The 21,255-nt window shown below is 44.8% G+C and overlaps 1 protein-coding gene across 3 annotated transcripts in view; it reads right to left on the bottom strand.

The window, feature by feature from the left end:
• The window catches only part of HECW2 (HECT, C2 and WW domain containing E3 ubiquitin protein ligase 2), a 535,594-nt gene that overhangs the window by 14,964 nt on the left and 499,375 nt on the right, over positions 1–21,255 (bottom strand). For all 3 annotated transcript variants that reach the window (XM_030209455.1, XM_030209456.1, XM_030209457.1), the window contains 4 exons: positions 17,361–17,459; positions 15,528–15,657; positions 9,408–9,554; positions 8,690–8,804 (listed from right to left, as the gene is read on the bottom strand). In XM_030209455.1, coding sequence (XP_030065315.1) covers positions 8,690–8,804; positions 9,408–9,554; positions 15,528–15,657; positions 17,361–17,459 — 491 coding nt within the window. The remainder of the gene's footprint in view (positions 1–8,689; positions 8,805–9,407; positions 9,555–15,527; positions 15,658–17,360; positions 17,460–21,255) is intronic.

The following is a 21,255-nucleotide window of genomic DNA, read 5'->3' as shown; positions in this document are numbered from 1 at the left end:
TCGAATGGGGCGCCCAAGTTTTCCTGAGGGCGTCGTTCTCGCAGGACGTCCTCTCGAAGAAGTGGGGAAACCCGTATTATCGAAACAAGATGGGTGTCCATCGTTTGTTTCGATAATACTGTCGGGGACATCCAAATCTTTACATTTAGGTAGACCTTAGAGATGGTTGTCCTTAGAGATGGTCGTCTCCGCTTTTCAGCGATAATGAAAACCGAGGACGCCCATCTCAGAAACGACCAAATCCAAGCCATTTGGTCATGGGAGGAGCCAGCACTCGTACTGCACTGGTCCCCCTCACATGCCAGGACACCAACCGGGCACCCTAGGGGGCATTGCAGAGGACTTAACAAATTGCTCCCAGGTGCATAGCTCCCTTACCTTGGGTGCTGAACCCCCAAACCCTCCCCAACACTCACTCCCCACAACTGTACAACACTACCATTGCCCTTAGGGTTGAAGGGGGGCACCTACATCTGGGTACAGTGGGTTTGTGGTGGGTTTTGAAGGGTTCACATTTACCACAAGTGTAACAGCTGGGGGAGGGGGCCTGGGTCCGCCTGCCTGAAGTGCACTGCACCCACTAAAACTGCTCCAGGGACCTGCATACTGCTGTCAGGGAGCTGAGTATGACATTTGAGGCTGGCATAGAGGCTGGCAAAAAATATTTTTAAAGCTTTTTTTTAGGGTGGGAGGGAGTTAGTGACCACTGGGGGAGTAATGGGGGTCATCCCCGATTCCTTCTGGTGGTCATCTGGTCAGTTTGGGCACCTTTTTGAGGCTTGGTCGCAAGAAAAAAATGGACCAAATAAAGTCGGCCAAGTGCTTGTCAGGGACGCCCTTCTTTTTTCCATTATTGGCCGAGGATGCCCATGTGTTAAGCACACCCCAGTCCCGCTTTTGCTATGCTTCCGACACGCCCCCGTGAACTTTGGTCGTCCCCGTGACGGAAAGCAGTTGAGGACGCCCAAAATCGGCTTTCGGTTATGCCAATTTGGGCAACCCTGGGAGAAGGACGCCCATCTTCCGATTTGTGTCGAAAGATGGGCACCCTTCTCTTTCGAAAATAAGCCTGACAGTCACCTTAGGGGATCACTTGCAGTATATCAAGCTCTGGGAAATAAAACCCCAAACCCTCCTCTTTAGACTTTCCTTTTATAATTTTGGTCACCCTTCTCTGTAACTTTTTCAAATCCACTATCAGGCTCATTTTCAAAGCACTTAGCCTCCCAAAGTTCCATAGAAACCTATGGAACTTAGCCTCCCAAAGTGCTTTGAAAATATGCCTCTATATGAACCAAAATGCATGATACTCAAGGTGTGGTTATCCCTTGGAGTGCTATAGAAGTATTATAAAATTCTTTGTTTTATTCTGTGTTCCTTTCTTAACAATTGCTAACATTCTGCTTGCTTTTTGAATGTTGATGCAAGAGTATGAAGCTTCAGCAAAAACACATAGCACATGTGAAGCCCAATTTTGCTTCTAGTATCTAGGTCGTAAAATGGGCATCTAAGTCTGAGATGTTCACAAGTTGCAACCTATTTTACAAAAGGTTCACTGAACACAGAGCTTTTTGTGAAATAAAGACAAAGCCACCCAAAGAACATGTATACTTGGCAGTATATACAGCAGGAATAGCCAATTTAAAATACAAATTAAAAAGAAAGAGTGGCATCACTCAAGGCTTTGTAGTACAGAATGACATGGGGACAAAGTTTGTCCCTGTCCCTGCCTCGTCCCAATGTGTTCTGCCTCCATCCCCATCCCATCCCCACAGGTTCTGTTTCTGTCCCCGTAGGCCCTGTCTCCATCCCTGCCCCATTCCTGCAGGTTCTGTCCCCGTCCCATCCCCGTAGGCTCTATCCTCATCTGCAGAAGCCTCAAACACTTATGATTTTATATTGAAATCTTTTTATTAAAATATAAAAAGGAATAATATACTGTGCAACTGTTGTATATACATTTACAATTAAAAAATAATAATAATCCCTGTGGGATCTGTCCCTGTCAACTGCAAACTCTGTCCCCATCCCCATGGTTACTGCGGGCCTCTGTCCCTGTGTCATTCTCTACTTTGTAGCTAAAAACAGAGGATTTACTATTTACATGTATTAAGTGGTGGATTTTGAAAAGTTACATGTCCAAGGGAAACAATTAAGGTTTGATTTTTAGGCAGTTTTGAACACTGAACAGATAAGCACAGCTTCCTCTTAATTATACCTCCAAAGCCATAGGCGTAGTTTGACTGTTTCATTTGGGGGGGCAAAGAATGGGCGGAGCATATTAGCATATCATTTGCATATATACATATGCAAATGAATATGCTAATATGGAGGAAGGAAATGAAATTTACAGGCAAAATATCACAGATGCACATTTCAAAAAGCTGACACATTTCAATTAATAAATTATGAATAAAATACTTTTATTTACCTTTGTTGTCTGATCATTTAGTTTTTCTATTCGCTTTGTTCCCAGTGTCTTCTGTTTTATGCAGTGTCTTCTTTCCAGTAGGCTTCCCTCTGCTCCCCACCCTCCCAGTCCCATCCATCTCTTGCTCCTTCCCTCTGCTCACCATCCCTCCGTCCCATCCATCTTCTGCTCCTTCCCTCTGCTGTGCCTGACCTCTCCCAATCCCATCCATCTCCTGGTCCATCCCTCTGCTCCCCACCCCTCACAGTCCCATCCATCTCTTGCTCCTTCCCTCTGCTCCCCACCCCTCCCAGTCCCATCCATCTTCTGTTCCTTCCCTCTGCTCACCATCCCTCCGTCCCATCCATCTTCTGCTCCTTCCCTCTGCTGTGCCTGACCTCTCCCAATCCCATCCATCTCCTGGTCCATCCCTCTGCTCCCCACCCCTCGCAGTCCCATCCATCTCTTGCTCCTTCCCTCTGCTCCCCACCCCTCCCAGTCCCATCCATCTTCTGTTCCTTCCCTCTGCTCACCATCCCTCCCAGTCCCAACCATCTCTTGCTCCTTCCCTCTGCTCCCCACCTCTCCCAGTCCCATCCATCTTCTGTTCCTTCCCTCTGCTCACCATCCCTCCGTCCCATCCATCTTCTGCTCCTTCCCTCTGCTGTGCCTGACCTCTCCCAATCCCATCCATCTCCTGGTCCATCCCTCTGCTCCCCACCCCTCGCAGTCCCATCCATCTCTTGCTCCTTCCCTCTGCTCCCCACCCCCCCCAGTCCCATCCATCTTCTGTTCCTTCCCTCTGCTCACCATCCCTCCGTCCCATCCATCTTCTGCTCCTTCCCTCTGCTGTGCCTGACCTCTCCCAATCCCATCCATCTCCTGGTCCATCCCTCTGCTCCCCACCCCTCGCAGTCCCATCCATCTCTTGCTCCTTCCCTCTGCTCACCTCCTCTCCCAGTCCCATCCATCTCCTGCTCCTTCCCTCTGCTTCCCACCCCACCCAGACCCATCCATCTCCTGCTCCTTCCCTCTGCTTCCCACCCCTCCCAGTCCCATCCATCTTCCCTCTGCTCCCCCCCCCCGCGAGGTCCAAGATGGTGACTCTGTTTACCCCCTCTCTTCCTCCCTCCCTCCGGTGCAGGCAACAATCTTCAGCTTTTTCAGCGTTCCTGGCAGCGGTAGCGATGTACACGCTGCCTTCGGTCTGCCCCGGAAGCCTTCTCTTCAAGTTCCTGTTCCCACCTATGCGGGAACAGGAACTTGAAGAGAAGGCTTCGGGGCAGAGCCAAAGGCAGCGTGTACAACGCTACCGCTGCCAGGAACGCTGGAAAAGACTGCTGCCTGCGCCGGAGGGAGGGAGGAAGAGAGAGGGGCATAGGCGGTCGGTGGCCCAACTGTTTGGGGAGGCTAAAGGGGGCGGGGTTAGGGGTGGAGCCAGGGGCGGAGCTTATAGCCACAATTAACACAGAAAAAAAATAAGTAAAAATAAAATAGTCACAATACCTTTTATTAAATTTAGATATTAGATATGTATCATATGTCAAAGAATAAAGTGGTTGCTCAAAGCATATACTAACCACAATCGCTCAACTGCAAAACACTATGCACAAATTTGTGCAAAAACATACTCAAACCTTACTGTACCATAACACTAGGCAGACCCTAATACACCAATATACTACCCATATAGAAAATGCAGACCGTCAACAATATGAAACAAGGGATCATAATATCACAATTCTCATGTAGAGCCACAAAACACCCTTTTAGGGTGGATAGTGTTCACAATGAGCTCCTTTTATTAACAACTATATATAGATCCTTCAAGAGGTAGTGTGTCATGATTTAGGCTCTAAAACCCTTTCTGATGTTTTGGTGCCACCTCAGGAATGCCAATACACAATCTCTCCACTGCAAAACACTATACACAAACTTGTGCAAAAACACACTCATAACCTTAGCAAACCATAACAGCACTAATTCCAAGGACAGGATGAGCTACAACCTTATGCGTGGAAAAGCAGCACTGTAATTACACCGGGCTCTAAAACACCAGTACACAACCTATTGAAACAAAAAAAAAGGGCTGTAAATACTACACACTAGTAGAATACTGCACCTTGATTACACATGAAAAACACATGACACAACAGATATGAAGGCAAAACTGGAAAGTTACCTCAAGAAGTCAGACTCAGCATGCAGCAATACTAGAAAAATTGAAACTTACATGCAAAATATCACAGATGCACATTTCCAAAAGCTGACATATTCCAGTTAATAAATTCTGAATAAAATACTTTTTTCTACCTTTGTTGTCTGATCATTTAGTTTTTCTATTCTTTGGTCCCAGTGTCTTCTTTCCATTTGATATTTTTTCTCTCAACATGTCCACCATCCTCCTGTGTCCTTATGCGTCCTGTCTACCATCTGTAGCCCTGTCCTTATCCTTTCTCCAGTTTCAGCATCTGCCCTCAAAGTGTTCCAATCCAGCCCTTAAATTCAGCAATTTCCCCTCCATCCAAATCCAGCATGTCTCCCCTCCATCCATGTGCATGAACTTCCTCTGTCTTTCCTCCCCTCCATCCATGTCCGGCATTTCTCCTCTCTCCCTTCCACTCCATCCGTGTGCATCTCCTTCTTCCCTCCCCTCCATCCATCCATGTCTTTCTCTTCTACCCTTCCATCCAGTGTCATCCCTCTTTCTCTCTCCATCCTTCTACCCATTACCCTCTCCCAATCCTTCCGTCTATTGTCTCCCTCTCCTTCCATCCATTGTCTCCCTCTATCTCCCTTCCTTCTAAACAGTTCTCTCTCTCGACCCTTTTCCATTCAGCATGTCCTCTCTATCCCCATCCTTCCAGTGTCTTTCCTCTTTCCCTCCCTACCCTTACGTCCAGTGTCTTCCCTCTTTCTGCCCCCTCCTTCCAGCATTTTCCCTCTTTCTCCCTCCTTTCATTCAGCATTTCTCCGTCTGACAGCTAGGGTCTGCCCCAGTTTCTCCCCAGCAGCTTCTCTCTCTCTCTCCCCATCTTTCCACTAATCTCTCTCTCTCTCCTCTTCCATCCAGCATCTTCTCTCTGGCTCTCCCATGCTCTCTTCCATGTCCCCTCTTTCGCTCCCCATCTCTCTCTGGCTCTCCCCTGCTCTCTTCCATGTCCCCTCTTTCGCGCCCCATCTCTCTCTGGCTGTCCCCTGCTCTCTTCCATGTCCCCTCTTTCGCTCCCCATCTCTCTCTGGCTCTCCCATGCTCTCTTCCATGTCCCCTCTTTCTCTCCCCATCTCTCTCTGACTCTCTCCTGCTCTTTTGCATGTCCCTGGCTCTCCCCTGCACTTTTCCACTTTCTCTCTCTCTCCTCCAGCGTCCTCATGCATCCTACCTTTCTCTTCCCTCCCCTTCTTGCTCCCATCACTCTCACTCCTTTCTCCACCCCCCTTTTCCTATTCCCTGCCATTGCTTTCCTTCCTCCCTGTTCCCCTTAGATGTGGCACCTCACATCCTCCTCTCTCCACCCCCTTTCCCTTTGGTCTAGCAGCTGGCTGGCATAATGCATCGCTCTCCCCCCCCCCCCCCCCCGGACTAGTTCGGTATCGCTTTCCCCCTCCGCTCCTGTCATGTCTTTGAACGTCGAGGATTCCTTCCGGTAGCAGCAGAATTGGCAATGATGTAAGCGCTGCTTTCAGCCTGCCCCAGAAGCCTCCTACGCGGGAAACTGTACAGAGAGTGCTTCCGGGGCAGGCTGAAAGCAGCGCTTACATCATTGCCAATTCTGCTGCTACCGGAAGGAATCCTTGACATTCAAAGACGACGTGACAGGACAGGAGCGCAGGGGGAGAGCGATACTGCAGTAGTCGGGGGGGGGGGTGGCGGTAATGATCACGCGGTCCACGGGAGGGAGATGTTCAAGGCAGCGGGAGCTGCACCCGGGGTGGTCCAGTCCGGTCCAGTCTGCCCTGCCCTTGCTGCACTTCTGGCTGGGGAGGCTTAGCCTCCCCAAGCCTCTTATACCGGGCGCCTATGGAGAGGGGTAGAGGTACACGCTCCTCTCCGTCTGCTTGGCTTCCCTGCCCTCTCTGTCTGCGTCCCGCCGAAAGGAAATGACGTCAGAGGAAGGCGGGACGCAGCTAGAGAGGGCAGGGAAGCCAAGCGGATGGAGAGGAGCGAGTGCCTGCATGTGGTTTTTTGTTTTTTTTTAACTAATGGCGCGGCGGCGCCTCGCGTCGTTTGGGGGGGCATTGCCCCCCCTCGCCCCCCCCCAGTCTACGCCTATGTCCAAAGCTGAGGTCCAAATTTGCAGTTAGCTCATGGCTGTGTGTCTCTGAGATGTAAATGCTGATGGGGAAATGTTTTAAAGCAGGGATGCAAGAGTTCAGGCCTTGAGTGCTACAAACAGGCCAGGTTTTCAGGATATCCCTAATGAGTATGCATGAAGTACAATGGAGGTAGTATCCATGCAGATCTAACTCCTGCATATTCATTAGGGATATCATGAAAACCTGGACTGTTTTTGGCACTCAAGGCCTGGACTCCAGCAGCATCCCTATTTTAAAGAATGTATGTATTTATATTGCAAAACAGGGAATACTTATATACTTATAAGGTCTGCCCAGAACATGCTCCCTGTCAAATCTGTATGTGCCGCCTCCATATATAAGAAGCATCTTTTGTACAATTCCTACTTATAGGGTGTATGTCCATTTATTCATGTAAATCAACTTTTTACAGATGTAAATAGCACCTAACCTTTCCAAAAATCATCTTGAACTCACAAGGCAGTTGACTGAATCATCTATGTACTGGATCTTCCATTTCCCCTAGACCTTAAATGCCTCACGCACCTAAGATCCCACAGTCCATGGTGGATACAAATTGTCCAATAGCAGTGGCACTGACATTTTTAACCCTTTAGTGTCCAATGTTCCCACCAATCTGTTCCCATATGGCTTATTATGGGAACATTGGACACTAAAGGGTTAAGTCATAGCCTTGTCAAAACCTTTAGACTTGAATACATACAAGAACTTCCAGTGAAGTGTGAGCTAAATCCAAATTAAATAAAGAAATGTATATGTGAATTATCTGGGTATTTTATCTAGAATAACATCTGATGAAATAGTAGTTCCCTTTATCTGTATTTACAAAATGCTCAATTTATCTTAATTGTTATGGTACAGTTTATTGCAGTAATTCAAAGGATATACCACAGCACATCTGGCTTCTAGACCACTGAATCCTAGACTATCTCACCAGTTCAAAATGTAATCAAGCTTAAAATAACACACTATCCCCCTCATTCTATAAATGACGCCCAAAGACAGGTGTTCAATTGGGCATGTGGTTATAGAATAGAATCATTTAAGTGCATAAATTAATTGGTTCAATTGGCAATAACTATCAGTAATTGGCTTTAACTGCTAACTGGCACTAATTAGTAGTTATTCATACGACTATTCTATGCTCCTCTTCTATAAACATTGTGTCTAATTTCTATAGTGTGCAACCCCAAAGGGGGTGTGGCCAAGGAAGGAAGGGGGCAGGGCCAAGGGAAGGGCATGTGCAGGGGAGGGGCATGTGCAGGTCAGGGGCATATCCTGCATTTAGGCATGGTTTTATAGAATACTTGCATTTATGTTCCTAAATGCCAGTAGTTAGATGGAAGCTTTTATACCAGCCAAAGGCCAACTGCTCCTGCTTAAAATTAGGTGTGAAAATGCGAACTTAAGCTAGTATTCTATAACAGCATTTCCACAAAGAACTGTTGTTATAGAATTCGCGCTTAGTGCCCTGTATCCTGGCGCTTAACTTCAGATTCCATTTACTGAATCTCAGTAGCGTACCAAGGACAGGGCGCTGGGGACGGTCCACCCCAGGTGCAGGCAGCAAGGGGGTACATGGATCAGGTGCATGGCTGTCGGCTCTGTCGGTCCCCTGCCCCCTCTCACATAAATTCCTGTTTCGGGGCAGGAGACCGGCAGAGCTGACAGCCATGCACCTGCTCCGCACACCCCCTTGCTGGGAGGAAAGGTGGTGAGGTGGTGCGCTTCAGGGGAGGGGGGTGTGGCGCACCTTCAGGGTAATGTAACGGGGTGGGGGGATGCAGCGGTGACTCTCAACAGGTGGAGAACAAGCTAGGTATGCCACTGCTGAATCTACCCCTAATTTTTCTCAAGAAGGCAGAGAAGTGATTTTTCCCCAGTTCTCTGTTACTCTGTCTCAGAGAGGCAAATCCTTCATAAGAACTTATAGTGCTAATGCAATTGGTGCCAATATTTTACCTCCTCGGTATTCCGTATTATTTCTCCAGTCACTTAAGTCAATTTCTGCCGTCCCAGCAATGACCAACTCCAGTTCTCGTGCATCAAAGACAGACACTAGACGAGCATCTACAACCTGTAAAAGAACTTAAGAAATCAGACATAGATGTAGATCTGTAGTTTTGAAAATAAAATTTTTTTTAACAAGTGGTCAGGTGGGAGAACCATTTTCCTCCTTTCAGCCAGTATTCCACAGGGAAAGCATCTTATGAGATAGCCACGTCAGAATGAGTGTGTTTGGTGTCCTGTCCACATCCAATTTTCAACATATTTCTGTGAGGAGAAGGGCCAAGAAGATCCTTTTGAGGGTTATCCACATATACCCAACAGATGAAAGCAAATCTCGGAAATCAGGCTCCATTACTTTGCAAGAAATGTCTGCTTTACCTTGGATAACAGAAGATTGAGCTAAAATTACGAGATGCAAATAGCCCAAATTTTATTTTTAGGATGTCATAATGCATTTGTTAGACATGTATTGTATCAGAATGTTCTGAATATATTGCACAAGAGAAGGTGGGAGTGCAAATTATAATACTACAAGAAACCACTGCCATGATGGAAAACAGATCCTTCTTGAACGTAAGCTCTGCTTTATAGCTCTTACTGGAAGGTATTTAGGATGTGCTATGAAAGCTCTTTAAAAATGTGTGAAATCCAAAATGACAGAACGTGTTACCTCATAAAAGCCACGCACTAAGCTCTCTGTCTGTTGCACAACTCCCCTCTCAATCCTCCATTTCACCATTTTCTCAATATACTCCTTTTTGTTTTTCTCTGTTACTGGGATGTTGGCACCTCCTGGTTTTAACTCTCGCTCCGTGATCTAAGATGGAAAAAAAGTATTTACTACAGCAGTAAATCAAAGGGTTATCAGAAGGCTAACTATTCTGTTAAATGTTTATATTTTAAAGTTTGCAATATCAGTTACCATGTTGGGGGGGGGGTGTTTTTCTGTAATAATGGAGCAAAATGAAAAGGACTAGGGCCAAAATTAAGATGTTTTTGGCTAGACCTGTTTCAATCATGACTAAATGACCAACAGGTGCCCTAAATGACAAATGACCACTGGAGGGATTAAGGCATAACCCTCCCTTTCTCCACCAGTGGTCACTTATCCCCTCCCAGCCCAGCCCCCTAAGATGTGACAGTGACAGTACATACCAGGGTCAATGACAGTTTCAGATGTTATGGCCAGTCCTATTACAGCAGCAAGCAGATCCCAGGAATAGCCTAGTGGTCAGTGCAGTGGACTCTAGAGAAGGGGACCCAGGCCCATATCCCACTCTGATACGCTTGTAGTGGAATATGTGAGCCCTCCAAAAACACTAAATATCTACTGTACCTACATATATGTGTCACCTGCAGGCTTAAGGGCTATTGTAGTGGTGTACAGTTGGGTAGAGTAGGTTTTTGGTGGGTTTTTGGAGGGTTCACCATACAATATAAGGGGTAACGGTGAGATGTGTACCTGGGATATTTCATATGAAGTCCACTGCAGTGCCCCCTAGGGTGCTCCACTGCTCTGCTGGAATGTCTGTATGACCAGTTTACTAAGAATGCGGCCCCCCATTCCCCATACCAAAGGCTTGTTTTTGTGCATTTTTCCCTTGGAAAGCATGGGCACCCTGCGGTAGTTTTATGTTTCAATAATTTTTATTGATGACACAGATCGATGAACAAAACTAAACATTGTACATACAGAACAATATCCATAGTCATCAATTTTTAAACAACTAGCTCCTCCTCCCCCTACCCCCAAGCTCATTTACAATCATTCCTATTGGTCATAGTAATTAGACAATAAAAGCCCGACTCATCTCTTACATTCTTTTTGGAGGATAGGGGGAGAAGTAATAGGAAACCACGCACAAAAAAACTGCGTTAAACAAAATAGATCACCCTCCTATGCTCAAAAGAAGAACTGGCCCTTCCCCTTCTTCTGAAATATCACCAGTCACTTTAACCCCTAATCTTCGCCCCCCCCCCCCCCCCACGGTAGTTTAAAGGTTAGAGCGTGCTGTTTCCCAAGCTAGAAAATAATTTTCTACTGTGGGGGGGGGGGGGGGGCCTTCTCGGCGATAATTGGCAGCGCAGCCACATTAACGCACACTGTCTGATTATTGCAGGAGTAGCGTGTGAGCCCTTACCGCCAAGTAAATAGGTGACATTAAGGGCTCAGACAGTAAATTACCAAGCGCTACTTTTAATATTAGCGCACGGCCATTTACCGCCCCATTAAAAAGAGACTTTTTAACCTGCTGCGGTAAAAAGTGACCCAGTGTGCGCTAATTTCACGCGTCCAAACCACCATAGGTCGCTTTTTACTGCAGCTTAGTAAAACGGCCCCTGAGTTTTCTAAATGTAAGAATTCCACTCCAAAGCCTTTAATGGAAGAAGCAACTAACTAGCTAGTCACACACACATGGACTAACAGTAGTTGTACATGCATGCTTATGCACTCCTTGCTTATCCACTCTACCAGTTGCACATACTTGCTCATCCACCCCCACTCTAGCTAAAATCATTTTCCTGCACCATTTCTGACTTCACTTCCAATTTTATCTCAAGTTAGTCACCCTTATTTCTATCTAACTCCTGTTACTCTATCTTATCTGTTTATATGTTCCCTCCGCTTACATCCTGTGCTGTCTGAAAAGATATTTTATTGTGTATTATGTTGACACTGTAAGTAGCATACAGTACTATTATGTATACTATTATTTGAGTATTTCTATTGCTGTAATTGTCTATTGCCTATGTCCAGATTATTCTTGCTATACACCGCCTTGGGTACATTTCTTCAGAAAGATGGTACGTCAATCCTAATACATAAATAAAATAAGGAAAGAAATCGAGGAACTATGGAGGTGGTTTTAGAAGAGTCAGGTGCCATTTACATGTGACAAATGCTGATTTATATGTGTAGATGAGCACATGTGCACAAAGTAGTAATTTTAGAAAAGCTGCTACTTACGTGTGTGTACCCAAGACACACACTGATTTGAAAGAGAAGTGTTCTGGGCGCAGCAGTGGACCTTAGAAGTACTGGGGTAGTTCTATAAGGAACTGATTAGGTTTTAGGCAGCAAGAATGTGCATAATGGCAGTATTCTAGCCACGGGGCTAGATTCTATATATGGTGCCAAAACAATTGTCGCTGAAAAAAGTGCTATTTTATAAGCTGAGCTTAAAGGTAGGCGTGGTTTACAGAATAGCACTTATGCCCAGGAATTGTGCCTAACTTAGCCAATTGCATCAACTGAAACATGGTGCAAATGTATTCGCCTACATTTAGGCACATATCCCGGTTATTCTACAACAACACGCATTAATTCTAGAAACGCCACTGTTCTATGACCCTCCCATTTCTGTGCCCCCTTTATCAAACCGGGCATAAAATGTAGGAACCGATCCTGTGCCTAAATTTATGCACGTAAACTTCAATTAATTTTAATTAGTGCCAATAATTTGCTTGTTAAAAAGCCAATTTTGTGCTAATTAGCTTGTTAGTTAATTAAATTGCACACGCATGTTGGGTGCACACCCAAATCTGCACACGCGATTTTCGCAGACTTTTACAGATGTAAATGACCTGTTATAGAATACTGACTAGTGGAAGAGTATTGAGGGTGCATATGTTGTCACTGAGCATGCATATGGGCACAGCACGCAAATATAGGAGTCTTTTTACTTAATGGTGGTAAGCACTACCACAAGCTTCCCGCATGCCAGAATGCACTACTGCAAGGCGTAATAAGACGCCCTGAGGTAGCTCATGCATCTGTGTTTGAGGGGGGCAGAAAGTAAGCGTGTCCAGTGCTAATCAGTTAGCGCAGCTACATTGTCACATGCTAAACGATTAGCACATGCTTAGTGTGTAAGCCCTTTCTGTCTACTAAACAGGTGTCGGTAAGGGCTCACACGCACTAATTTAGAAATTAGCACCTGGCCATTAATGGGAAAAATGGAAATGCAGCCGTTTTACAGCCACACTAAAAGTGGCCTCAGCATACGGGGAGACCCACGTGCTAATCATAGTGCAGGCCACCTTTTAGCGCAGCTTAGTAAAAGGGCCCCAGTGCATTTTATAATTTGTGCGTGTTTTGGCTAACATTTTGGCATAGGTATTTACACATGCTATAGGGCTGATGTAAGCGATGGAACTATAAATGTAAGCACATTTTATGCCCCCTGGGGCAATATTCTATAAAGAAAAGTAGGCGCTTACTTTTCTTTACAGAATAGGCTTGAAGTAGGTGCCTTCTTACCCTCTTATCCTAAGCACCCTATTATGCAGTTTATTTGCTATGGAAATGCATGTCTAATTCAAAAAACATTCCTCACTGGCATTTCCATCTGCTCGGAGTCACAAATATCTTCCAGGTAAGTTTCATCTGACCTGGGGTTTGGGGGAACGATTGAGGCAGTGTCTCCATTTGTGGTGTTACAAAAAACCTCAAAAAGCAAAACATTTTTGAAGCTCGGTTCCTGTATTGGCTTCCATTGGAAGTGCAGCTATGCAACATCCACCAATTATATATTTAGATACAGATAGCACAGAATGTGGCATGCTACACCAGTACTGGCTGAGCTGCATTGGGTACCTATTTATGAACAAGTGAGATTTAAGATATTTTTGCCGATACATAAAGTATTAAACCAGCAGGCACCACGCTATTTATTGATGGGACTGAACATTTGCCAACCAGGTTGACCATTGCTTGACAATTCTATTGCTATAGAAGACTCATTTTGCAGAACAGGGAAACCATTCTTTCTCGTTAACAGGGCCGGCAGAATGGAACCATCTTCCTGGCTGTCTTTAATTCATATCTGACACATCTGCCTTTAAGAAATAGTTTATTAAAATTTGCTATACCGCCTAAGTTAACTTACAGATCTAAGCGGTTTACAAACTAAAATCATATTTCCAAAGTAGGAAAGGAACTACAATAAGAGACAACACACTCATCCTAAAAGCAATCAGACTCAAAGATCATCATAATGAAAAATAGGGAAAAGAAAGGAAGAAAGAGTCAGGAAAGGTACTGTAGGTGGGGAAACAGTGGATTCAACTATGGATACAGCAGGTTTTTATGGCAGCCTTGAAATTTTTGAAAGATAATTCGGCATAGACGTTCAGAGGGAGGGGGGGTTCCAAAAGGGGCTGTGAAGTAGAAAGTGTGGTGTCTGGTAGATTCAAGCTGATCAGATTTGGGACTGGGAAGAACCAGATGATGACCATTAATGAAGCGAAGAAGACGTGTAGGAGACTATGTAATAGTAATAGTCGCTAAATAATGGGGGGCTTAAAAGTAAGTGTCATTTGTTTGAATATTATTCGCTACTCAATAGGGAGCCGGCGATGATTATGAAGTAATGGGTTAACATGATTGAATTTCTGAGCATGGCATAATAATCTAGTAGCTGTATTTTTGTATGGATTGGAGCTTTTTAAAAATTAGCATGAAAACAACTTAGGTATACGATATTGCAATAGTCTAGCTTAGTGACTAATAGAGAGAGAAAAGAGAATGAAATGTGTCATGTGTCAAACTGAATGCAGTTGCCGGAGAACAAAGAAGCCAGTGTTACGTGAATTAGTTATCTGTGGAGAGAACATGAGTTGAGAGTCAAGAATAATTCATAGATAATGAAAGAAATCTACAGGTAAAATAGAAGTTCCAAGACTTAAAGTAGTATCTGAAATAGGGAGACCTCCAGTATACCAGTAGGCCACTGTATATTTGCACAAGCTTATGGCCTAAGAAATTAGAGTGGCCCTTGCTATTTATTGGAGAATATCAGGTTAATCTTTGCAGTGAGCAGATTAGTATGTTATGCTGATTTATTTATGATGATGATTGCAGTTAATCAGTGCATGATTGAGGTAATCTGATCTCAGTCAGAATGAGGATATTTGATATTATACATGGTGTGTATATGTTTCTTTTTATGATTATGTACGTTTTTTTGTACTCCATCTAGGCATAAGTGGATTATAAATAAACAAAGTTAAGTAAGCGGCAGCACTTAAATGTGTAGGTAGCAAAATCTGTCACTGTCACCACTTACATGTTTCTTTTTATGATTATGTATGTTTTTTGTACTCCATCTAGGCATAAGTGGATTATATATAAATAAAGTTAAGTAAGCGGCAGCACTTAAATTTGTAGGTAGCAAAATCTGCCAGTCACCACTTACATGAACAAAGCTCCATGTGATGCCGCTCTTCTCAGACTGATTTGTAAAATGGCAGTGCTGCCAGATACTTGTACTTTTCTGCATTAAGTGAGCCTTTACAAATTTTGAACATCCTGAGTTCAGCATGCCTTCTCAGACCTATATGCCCTATACAAAACTGGGTTTGTCTTCCCCTGAAGCTAAAAAAGTGGGTGAATAGGTATTATAGTAATCTAAAAAGAATTCCTTTGTATCATCATGTATATTGTGTTGGTGAATGTTACATTGCACTGTGACTCTCTTTATAACAGTAATATACATGTTTTTGCACCCTCCTATATCTTCTCTCATCTCTTTCCCACAGGCACGTACAATTTTTTTGCTGCCTAGTGACTCATGAGTGTTGACAGCCCACATGTACCGTACTGTGACTGAAATCCGTCTCAAATATAAAGTGGCCCAATGCTAGACTCAACAAAGACATTTCATAGTAGTAAATGACCAAGACCTGGATCCACTCTTATCCGAAGATGACACTCAGCAAAGTGCAGCATGCACAACTATGAAGACATAAAGAGTGTTATTGGTTTCTGAGACAAGGAAATGTTGCATACCTGCCCAAAAACCTCTTCATTCACCGTAAATGTCAGATCTAAAATATCATGGATATCATTGTCTTTCATCCACTGGAGACTCTGATGAAATTCCTCATCAAGGTATTCCAAGTCACTTAAGTCACAGAGACTAAGATTATTTAAAGGAGAAAAAAAGACAATTAAACTGAGTAGTCTGGTACGGTGTGCTTTCATTGACATTGCCCACACTGAATGATTGTACAAAAGTGGACCAAGGAATAGAGGGACACAAGAGAAATCAATGGAATAGCAAATACTGAAGTTGCTGGTATTCGTCAGTAAAAATTAAGAGCAGTACCACAAGATGACTGCTAGGTGGCCATTTGGATCCCAGTGTAGCCCCAGGTGGCAGTAGAGTCCCCTACATAGGTCCTGGTGGAGGGGGGGGGGGGGGGGGGAACCGGGGGATGATGGGAGAGTTGGGCACAGGAGGGGGATTTTGGTTAGGGGGACTGGAAAGGGGTTCTGACTATTGGAGGGGACTGGAAGGAGGAGTAATGCCAGGGGGGGGAATCAGAAAAGGAGTGATATTGGGGGTAGGGTGTGGATCAGAAGGAACAGTGATATTGGGGAAGGGGATCATAAGGAAAAGTGTTGTTGAGGGTCGGGGGGAATGGAAAGAGGAGTGATGCTGGGGAGGGACTGGAAGAAGTCCTGTCGAGGTGGGGGGAAATCAGGAGGAGAAGTCAATTCGGGGGCCCGAGATATGTGGTGGGGGGAGTGCTGCTGTAGCAATGGCACTTTTAATTTATTTTCTGAGCCTGTACTACATTCCATGCAGTGGCAGATAGTTAATGTAATGCAGTCCATGCCCTAAGCATCTTTTCTGTGATGTAAATTCATGGCAGATGCTGGACACCCCCCCCTATATTTATATCAAAGGCTTTGCACTTGCTGCATGTTAATTTTTGCTGTAACATGCAGTAAGTGCAAAACTTTAGTAAAAGAGCCCTTTTATATAGCTGTTGGATAAGTAATTCTCTGTAAATTGTTTTGTTAAACTGCAAAATGTAAAGAGGGCAACAGCAAGAAATCCTGTAACCAGGTACCAAACGGCAAACATACAAGAAAATGGCATTCAGTTTTCATCAAGAGAGACAACAACCATTTGGTCACTGAGCTTAACTATTTCTGCCATCAAACAGTGACCACATAAATTAATGTTGACCATCACATGTTCAGGGGGAAATTCTCTATTTCCCTTCAAAACACCTGTTTTTGGGACCTGCAGCCTGATTCTCACTGCCTCGGTCTCTTTGTTCCCTCTAGTCCTATCCTGATTTCACCCCTGATGTGGTTCTGTCACCGCAGCTGCAGGTCCTTCTTCAGCTCAGTCACTGTGGCAGTTGGGGATGTCATCACAGGGGTCAAGGTGGCCATTTTGACTGATGTGCATGCTTGTTAGCTCCCAGGCACAGACAGACAGACAAACCATATACATAAATGTTTTTATTGCATAAAATGTCCTAAAACTGTGTTAAAGGATTCTGATGTGCTGCTCTGCGGTGCCAAAGGCACTCAGCAATGACTTGGGGGTGGGGGGGTGGGGGGGGGGGGGACACGTGTCTCAGAAAAACAACCCAGGTGTGCAGTGAATTTCTTCTTCTTTTTTTTACATAAAAACTGTTGCATATCATTGTTGACATACTATACTGTAAAAGGTTTTGTGATCAGTGTATTTATATAAATAGTTCTAATATACCTGCTAATAGGAAAATTGAATAGGGACATAATAAACAAAGATTACCAAAATGGCTGGAATTTACATCTTAAAAGTATGTACAGATGTTTTAAAAAGACATTTCTACTCACATTCTGAGAAGGGCCTTATAAAACGGCCTTGTGAAGAAGGCATCTAATAAATACTGATGTATCAGAGCAAGACCAAGAATTCGACCACTGAACCTGAACCTAAAGCATAAAGCATAAAGCATAAAGGGAAGCAGACATTACTATACTATCACTTCAATGCAAACCTAATGGAATTCTGATGTTTCACATTTCTTGGCCTTGTTTCAGTAGGACAATTTAGCATTTAGGTGTCCTGTATAATGTTTAATTTCAAACTCAAACATCTATTGCAGCCAGGGGTCAAATTAAAAAACAAAAACCAACAACAGCAAAACACAAAACAAAATGCAAGGGTGCTTATGTATGAATACAAAAAGTGCCATGATGTATCGGACCAAAAAGGTCTATCAAATACAGCATCTTCCAGGGCTGGATTTCAGTTATGGGCGCCCATAGGCAATCAGGGAAAAGGAAGATTAGTCCCCTCCCCCTCCCGATATTACTGGAGGGATGATCTTGTCCCTATCATCCCTCCCCAGTCCAGATCCCTCTTTCTTTTACTTCCCCCTTGCCCCTGCTTTTGTACTGAAGGTTGGCCCCACTCCTCCAACAGCAACTCTTTTTCAGCCAGTGACTTCAGGCCAGGGTCTTCCCATCTGGTGAATTATGGGACTTGGAGAACTGATTTTCTCTTGGCAGTTTCAGGCACTACAAAACCCACACTGCTTTAGAATATAAGGTCAAAACCTGGACAGGCAAGCCTCCAGTCTGGAACTGAGTAACTTGGCCTCTCTGGCCTTCCCGCCCTCCTATGGTGCCATGGCTCCTCCTCCATCTCAGGCTTCCTGTTACCATGGAAACCTGCGTGAGGGACAGGGCACCACAGCACAGAGTGCTTCAAGTATCTGTGCCTTTGATCTTGTGGATCACACACTCCTTCTGCACCACCTTCACTCAACTGGAATCTCTGGTACAGCTCTCATATGGTTCGCTAGTTATCTCTCTGACCGCTCCTATCAACTTTGCTTTCAATGTTCCTCCATCCAGTCCCTCCCACTCTGATCTGGTGCTCTCTAAGGCTCCAGTCGATTCTCACCTCAACCCTCTTCAACATTTTTCTTGCGCCTCTATTAACTATTATTCAAGATCACTCCTACACCCTGTTCTGTTATGCAGATGACATTCAGATATTTTCAAAATCACCGATGCCTCCTCAATCTCACGTCTGAACAACTATCTTATCACAGGTTTCCTCTTGGCTCACAATCTTCTCTACCTCAACACTGCCAAATGTGAATCTATTTTCTTCCCATGTTCCAGCAATGCTTCATTTCCATTTCCTTCACTCAATGGCAATCTACTTCCTTTTAAGGACTCTATCAAGATTCTGGGTGTTACTTTTGATTTGCATCTTACTTTCCAGCCCCAGATTAATTCCGTTCTTCGCTCTTCATTCTTTGCACTTCATCGTGTTCGCTCTGTTCGCCTATTCCTTCCTGCCTGCCCTTCTTCGTCCTCTCATTCTGGCGCTTGTCATTTCTCATCTGGACTACTGTAATTCTCTCTATGCCGGCCTTTGTCTCACCAATACCTTCAACTAGTCCAGTCTACAGCAGTGAAATTACTTCATAATGCTCACCGCTTTGACCACTGAACCCTCCTTCTCTGTTCTGAACACTGGTTGCCAGTCTCTGCCTGTATAACATTTAAGATCCTTCTTCTAGTTTACAAATCAAGGCTCCCCTCTGCTCCTGCCTACTTCAGTATCCACCTCATCCCCCATGCTACCTTCGATCTGCTGACAATAATCTCCTGGTTCTGTTCTCCTGTTCCCAACTCCATCTCTCCACCTCTCGTCACTCTTCTGCTATATTGGCTCTAAGCTCTGGTATTTGTGACTTGGATTGGCCACTGTTGGAAACAGGATGCTGGGCTTGATGGACCTTTGGTCTGTCCCAGTATGGCAATACTTATGTACTTATCATAGCTGCCCTTTTGAAAATTAAATGCTGCTACGGTAGATTTCCTTTATGACTTCACTCCAGATATTAGCTGAAATTTGATCATGTTATGATCACTGTTTCTCAGTGGACCCAACACCGTTACCTCTTGTACTATGCCCTGCATTCCATTAAGGACTAGGAGGCCAATATTCACAGTGATTTAAGTGGGCTGGAGAGACACTGGCCCACTTGAATCGCCTGTCCCCGCCTAACTGCCAATATTCAGCGGCACTGAACTGGGCAGTGCCGCTAAATATCACCTCTGACCAGCCCCAAAAAAGTGGACCAGTCAAGGGCGGGTCAGGGAGCATGTTGGGGAACAGTCAGGACTTATGTGGGTGCCAGCGATATTCAGCTGATGCCCACCTAAGGTTAAGTGAGTGAATTTAGGACAGCTGAAAAGTTGTCCTAAATTCACCCTCTCAAGCTTATGTGGGCCCCAGCTGAATATCGGGCTAGGTTCCATATGTTTTTTTGTTTTTAAATTGAAGTGTCCCCTTCAAGCCCCTGACGTCTCGCATCCCCTCTCTCTCCCCTTCCCAACTAGTGGCCACAAGCCACCCATCTCCCCCCCCCCCCCCCCGGGCCTACCTTAATTTCAAGTGGTCCAGTGGTGATCATTGGGGGCAGGAGCAAGTGAAAGAAAGAAGCCATCTTCACTTATCCCTTCCAGACTAACAACTCTCCTCCTGTCCCTTCCTTCCTCCCTGATCCAGGCCAGCAGTAGCACAGGCAGAAGGCAGCATCCAACTGTCCTCATGTGCTGCAACTACAAATGGTCCCCTTTCCTTCACCTCTTTGTCAGAATGGAGTCAAAATGTCTGATCTCTTTCTCCTCATCAGGGATAGAACTGGCTACGTTCCTCCTTGCCTTTTGCCAGTGACTTCTGTGTTTGGAGCATTCCCTCCCCCCCCCCCCCCCCCCCCCCACACACACACACACAAAAAGCCGGTGCAAGGGTATTGGGTAGTCTAGGCAAATGTTTAACCTTATGCCCCTTCAGTTCATTTTCAGGCCTCTGAGGCTTCCCCACCAAGATTATGATAATTCAACTCAATAATCATTATCACCCCATACCACCATTCCCAGAATGATCTGTAAAAACTCATAAGTGGACATCCTACTTTTAAATATATCTTTTGATGTATATGTGTGTGTAACACAGTAACACAGTAAATGAAGGCACATACAGGCAGTTACAGTGGTGGAAATAAGTATTTGATCCCTTGCTGATTTTGTAAGTTTGCCCACTGACAAAGACATGAGCAGCCCATAATTGAAGGGTAGGTTATTGGTAACAGTGAGAGATAGCACATCACAAATTAAATCCGGAAAATCACATTGTGGAAAGTATATGAATTTATTTGCATTCTGCAGAGGGAAATAAGTATTTAATCCCTCTGGCAAACAAGACCTAATACTTGGTGGCAAAACCCTTGTTGGCAAGCACAGCGGTCAGACGTCTTCTGTAGTTGATGATGAGGTTTGCACACATGTCAGGAGGAATTTTGGTCCACTCCTCTTTGCAGATCATCTCTAAATCATTAAGAGTTCTGGGCTGTCGCTTGGCAACTCACAGCTTCAGCTCCCTCCATAAGTTTTCAATGGGATTAAGGTCTGGTGACTGGCTAGGCCACTCCATGACCCTAATGTGCTTCTTCCTGAGCCACTCCTTTGTTGCCTTGGCTGTATGTTTTGGGTCATTGTCGTGCTGGAAGACCCAGCCACGACCCATTTTTAAGGCCCTGGCGGAGGGAAGGAGGTTGTCACTCAGAATTGTACGGTACATGGCCCCATCCATTCTCCCAGTGATGCGGTGAAGTAGTCCTGTGCCCTTAGCAGAGAAACACCCCCAAAACATAACATTTCCACCTCCATGCTTGACAGTGGGGACGGTGTTCTTTGGGTCATA

This window comes from Microcaecilia unicolor, chromosome 7 (assembly GCF_901765095.1).
Source record: "Microcaecilia unicolor chromosome 7, aMicUni1.1, whole genome shotgun sequence".
Lineage (NCBI taxonomy): Eukaryota > Metazoa > Chordata > Amphibia > Gymnophiona > Siphonopidae > Microcaecilia > Microcaecilia unicolor.
Note: the sequence above shows the minus strand (reverse complement) of the source record. Positions and strands in the feature narration are given on the sequence as shown.